Here is a 5564-nt window from a genome sequence, read left to right as displayed (position 1 = left end):
TTTGCCCATACTGCTGCGGCAGCTCGCTACGGCACTTGCTGAGAACCTCTTTCTTTTGCTGTTTGTGTCTGTGTTGACCAGCGTGTCGTCATCATCTGTCTAGCGTCCACCCATACCGCGTTGGTGTCCAGTCCGAGCCTGGCTGTTCTTCACCTTTCTACCTACCTACCTGGGCCAGTAAGCACCAGAAAGAAAGAAAGAGAGAAACGCAACCCAAGCGCCAAGGGAGGGATGGATGATGGTGGTGGTGGTGGTGGGTGGTGGTGCCAACCCAAGGGAGGGATATGGATGGGAGGACGGCACGCCGCCACCACACAGGGAATTTAAGGAGAGGAGTGTGGTGCTAGCCGTCGCCCGCCCTAACCCTTGGGGGGGGGGGGGGGAGATTTATAGCAATACCAAACAACTCTAACACTCACACGTCATTTGGGGCCTGGAGCCCTGTTCACGCGCGCGCAAGACGTGCAGACAGGGTTGCCAGGTGAGAGCGAAGTTTGTTTGAACCCTTGGTCGTCTGCCTCTTTCTATCTATCAGCTTTCATCTCCCTTCGCAGTCCCTCGCCGATTCGTACCAGTCCCGTGTGCCCAGTGTTGCGCCCGGGTTTCTTGTTTTTCTTTTCAGCCCACGACCGTTTTCCCTTTCAGCCCAAGGGGCAGCCATGTGGAACCGGCCTCGGGCTGACCCCTGGGGTGAATCACGGCGGCACGCAACGCGGGCGCTGGTTCCGGCGCGCCTCGGGCTGTCGCTGGCCCTCATTTTGACGAGGTTCAACATTGGTTTTGAAATTCCAAGACCGACCCTCACCTCTACTCTATTACAGCTGGTGGTCACGGGCACAGCATGGGTTGTGCGGTCGGAGGTGGTGCTTGCGGTGGCGCATTCAACTGTGCTGGTCCTCCTCTCGGGAATCGGTGCTGTGCCTGTGCTCAGTCGGGAGATCTTGCTCTGGAGGGCGGCATATCTAGCCTCACTGGGAGCCTGCCTTTGGGTCATGAGGGCAGGGGCCAGGCATCTCCTGTGGTGCATTCTTGGCAGCCAAGGAGCAAAGCACGCGGCCCTGGCTAGCTGTGGTGTGGCCGGGAAGCCGTGCTAAAGGTGCGTGCCCGCACTAGAGATGCGGGACCCACACTAAATGTACTGCAGCTGCCCGCACCTAAAGTGAACTAAATGTGGCGCTAAATTGGAGATAAAACACACTAAATATGTGCTAAATATGTGCTAAATTTGCGCTAAATTTGCGCTAAATTTGCGCTAAATTTGTGCTAAATTTGCACTAAAGACGCACTACACACCACTCGAACACGCACTAAATAGCGCACTAAACTATCACTAAAGTTCATTCACACGCACTAAATTTAGACCCAGGCGCCCTCCTTTTTTGTGTCTGCCAACCGGCCTACGTGGCCGCAGGCCCACTGCAACGCACGCTCCGCTGCAGCCATGGCGGATCGCGTGCGCGAGGTGATGGAGTCGATGGTGCCGGAGCTGGAGGACGTGCAGCGCCGCGGCCTGTGCTCCGCCAGCGAGGTCAAGGCGCTCGTGCGGCGCCGCGAGCGCTTTGAGTACCTCGTGCACCGGCGATCGCCCCTTGCTGCGCGGTGGCCGGGGAGCGCGCCCCGCCATCACGTGCTGCGCCACGCATAGGCCCCGCGCGACGCGCGACGACTTTCTGCGCTACCTGCAGCTCGAGATGAACTTTGAGGCGCTGCTCAAGTGCAGGCGCCGGCGGCTCGGCATGACCAGGCAGGGCCCGCCCGACTTTGCGATCCGGCGCCGCATCCACTTCATTTTCAGCCGTGCGGCGCGGCGCTTCAAGGGGGACGAGCGGCTCTGGATGCAGTGGATCGACTTTGCCGAGCGGCGCAAGGCGGACAAGCGCCTCGAGCGCATCTACGGTCGCGCGCTTGCTGTCCTGCCCCACTCGGTAATGCCCCCTCGCGGCGCTCCCCTCGCAGCCCACCCCGCCCGCCGACCGCGCGTCACGCGCCCTCGATTCCCGCTCTGCCGCGCCCCTGACGCAATCGCTCACCTTGCCAGGTGCCCCTGTGGACACGCGCAGCCGCGTGGGAGTTTGAGGCGCGACAACAACCGAGAAGCCTCGACGGCTACAGACACCCAGACCCTTGGGCGAGCCACGCGCCAGCAGCTCCACTGCCACGGCATCAGCACCCTCCCTGGCGCGCCGGTGTCGCCCTCGGGCGGCGGACCACCTCTGCCCGCCGGCCGCGTGAGACCCCCAAAACTAGATGCCGCCGTGCTTCAGCCGCTGATGCTGCAGCTGCTGCTTCCACCTGTCAGGCGCGCTCCAATGCAAGCGCTGCGCGGCGGCTGCTGCAGCGGGCCCTGCGCGCCAACCGCGGCTCGCGCGAGCTGTGGCTGGCCTACTTTCGGTTTGAGCTCATTTTTGCGGAGCGCGTGCAGCGCCGGAGGAGCGCGCTCGGCATCGACGGCGGTGCGGGGGCGGCGGACGGCGACGACGTCGCGGCGGGGAGCATGGCTGATGGCGAGGAGGCTGGCGGCGAGGCTGGCGGCGAGGATGACGGCAAGGACGGCGGCGGACTGGAAGTCGGTGACGAGGACGAGGACGAGGACGGAGGCGCCGCCGGCCTGGCTCTTGCGCCCATGACGGACGTGGAGGGAGCGGAGGGCGGCGAGTTAGGAGGGGGTTCGGCGGCGACGAGCGCCGTCGCGCGCTACGTCTATGAGAGCGCGGTGGCGGCGATGCCCGAGGATGTCGAGCTTCGGCTAGGCTGTTTGCGTGCGTGTGGCGAGGTGGAGGCGGGCGCGCCGATACAAGCTGCCATCGAGACGAGCTTGCGCGACTCGTTCGGCGAGAGGTGCTCCAATATCTCGCCCCCTTCTCCACATACAAGCCCCTCGCGCCCTCCCACCAGTCCCGTCCCGTCCCTTCAGTGCGGCCGTGGCCGTGGCATTGGCATCGCTGCCCCTCGACCGATGCGCCGCGGATCCAGAGTGGGGCTCGGCGCACGCGGCCGCGCTCCGCGCCGCGCTGCAGTCTCTCGACGCGTCGTTGGCGGCGGCGCCTTCGGCGCCTCGCCTATTGGCGGCGTGGATGTGTGAGCCAGGGCCCCTAAGCGCCCTGAACACTTGTAGGCACGCCTCCGCGACGCGTGCGTCGCTTGGGTCGAGGCGGTGACACAAAGGGAGGGATTGCCGCCGGCCACCGTTGTGCGGATGCGGAAGAAGGGGCTCCAGTTGTGCAAGGCGGCACACGCCGCCGGCGAGGCATCGCCCTCCGTCTACCAGCGGTGGGCGGCGCTTCACTTCACGGCGGCTCTCTCCGCTGCGGACATTTCTGGGCTTTTGCCGGACGCCTCCGAGCCAGATGCGGCTCTGGCGTGGCGGCAGGTTTCCCGGCCCGCCCCTTGCGCGTCCCCTCGCTTCTCTCGCACCAGCGCTCCAGCCATCAACGCCCCGCCCCACCACGCGCCGCGCACATACGCGCGCTCACACACAACGCGCACGCACAGATTGAACGGCTTGCTCCCTCCCCTCTCGCCCCTGTATAGCTCGGAGGGAGCGATGGAGCGCACGACGGCGCGCTGCAGCTCGCCCTGTCGGCTTGCGAGGCGGGCGCGATCCGCCACCCGCAGGACGCAAGCCTCGCGTGCATGAGGCTGCGCTTGCTGCTCGCGCGCTGCGGGGAGCGACCCACCCTTTCCGATTTGGCGCATTTGCGCGACCCTTTCCATGAAGTTGCGAGCGCGTTGCGAGGCACGCCTGGCGCATTGTGCGTGTGGCGGGTGTGGATCGAGGCGGTGCGCTGCCGAGCGTGCTGGCGCCCAGCTGCCACACACCAGCATTTTGGGGAACCCCCCCCCCCCCCCCCGGCTCCTCCCCGCAGGCGATTGCGGCCGCCGACTCGACCAGCCAGCCCCAGGCCCCCCGCCCTCCGGCCCTCCGGCCCCTTCTCCCGCCACTCCTCGTTTGGTTTGAGTACATGGAATGGAAGCAGATCCGTCTCTCCTCGCACGCAGGTGGTCCTCGCGGTCTGGCGGCGTGCGGAGGCTGCGCTGCGCGCAGAGAGCGCGCCGCTCAAGGCATCCTGCCTCCCCTGCTATCGCCCCGCTGCTTTTTTGCCTTCTCTCAACACCTCGCGTCCCGGCCTGTAGGTGCTGCTCGCAGAGTGGTTGTGCCGGCTCAACCTTTCTCGTGCACGCGAGCTGCGGCCGGCCCTACTCCGCTCCCCGCCCACGCCGCTCAGGGTGCATGAGGCACTGTTGGCCCATGAAACGGCAGAGGTGCGGCGCTTTTGAGACACCTTAACACACGCAAAACAGACCCCTCCAGACATGCACCAAGCAGTTTGGAGGCTACTGGCCGCTGTCGACCACCAGTGCCGTTCAATCCGCTTTTTCCCCTCTCTTTGCTCCCATGCAGGGACCCCTCTACGGCAAGTCGGTTTTGCAGGGCGCCTCCGCAGATCGGGCGGGGCAGTCGGGCGGCGTTTCCGCTCGCTGCGTCGCGGCCGAGCTCGTCGCTCTGTTTGAGCGAGCGGTCCTCGCGCTCCAGATGCTTCGTCCACTGAGACGCTCACTCACACACACACACTTTTCTTGCGTCTCGCACCCACCCACTCCCGATGCATGCAGGTGTCTGAGCATGGCCACGATTCGGTGGATTTGTGGCTGCACTACGCCAGGTGCCACCTCCGCCAGGGTGCCTTTGCCAAAGCCAGCGCGGTCCACGACCGGGCCCTCCGAGTACTCAAGGAACAGCTCCACTCCGACTTCGTCACGCGGTATCAGGAGGCGTTGCGCGGCGACGCGGAGTGATGCTCGGTCGGAATCTCTTGTCGTTGTCGAGAGTGCGCATCGGCGGCGATGGAGAGGCATTCGCGTTGCACAAGCGTCGAGGCGGCGCTCCCGCTCGAGAGATGGGCAGCCTCCGGCGTGTTTAATGTTGCGTTCGTTCGGACACGCCTGGACGCGGAGTTTCGCCCCGATGCCCCGACGTCACGAGCCCTTGCGTGGCTCACGTGCGCGCGCGCGCGTGCGGTGTGTGTACATGAGTATGATGTATGTGTGCGTCTGACCCATACTCATGTACAGCAGTGTGGTGTGCGAACGTCTTAACCCCTTTCCGCAGCGCTCACTACTCTTTCGTATACTGCGATCTGGCCACGCCACTACTCACACTTGCGATTAAACGGTTATTTTGGTGCTGTCGTGGTCTCTTTGCTAGTTATATAGGGACCTTGGCGCCGGGGTCACGACACCACACACGAGGAACTTGCATGTTGCAAGTCGTGGCCGAGGCGGCGACGGGAGCGGTGCAGAGGTGGATCCAGCTCAACGATGAGGCTACCGCGCGCATAATGAAGAGAGAGGAACACATTGAGTGGCTGAGGAAGCTCTTCGCTGGGTGGAAGGAGGCCCGGCCAGCCTTGAGGGAGTCGCGGAGGAGGAGGGATATAACAGAGGTACCGTAACGTGGGGACGGGCCAACAGCCAGTGGGACGAACGAGGGCCGCGACGGCGGCCCAAACGGGAGGGAGCGGAGACAGTGGGCAGCGAGCGAAGTGGGTGAGACTGATGATGCT

General features: G+C 64.6%; 1 protein-coding gene across 1 annotated transcript; it reads left to right on the top strand.

Moving 5' to 3' along the window:
- Positions 1-1441: 1441 nt before the first annotated feature.
- On the top strand, positions 1442-4797 carry EMIHUDRAFT_121580 (hypothetical protein; the record flags this gene model as incomplete). Its single annotated transcript, XM_005757000.1, has 8 exons — positions 1442-1599; positions 1646-1925; positions 2300-2773; positions 3116-3370; positions 3532-3780; positions 3867-3999; positions 4135-4154; positions 4615-4797. 8 exons carry the CDS (start codon positions 1442-1444, stop codon positions 4795-4797), a joined length of 1752 nt encoding a protein of 583 aa, XP_005757057.1.
- Between the last annotated feature and the right edge of the window lie 767 nt (positions 4798-5564).

This window comes from Emiliania huxleyi, assembly GCF_000372725.1.
Source record: "Emiliania huxleyi CCMP1516 unplaced genomic scaffold EMIHUscaffold_931, whole genome shotgun sequence".
Classification (NCBI taxonomy): Eukaryota; Haptophyta; order Isochrysidales; family Noelaerhabdaceae; genus Emiliania; species Emiliania huxleyi.
Note: the sequence above shows the minus strand (reverse complement) of the source record. Positions and strands in the feature narration are given on the sequence as shown.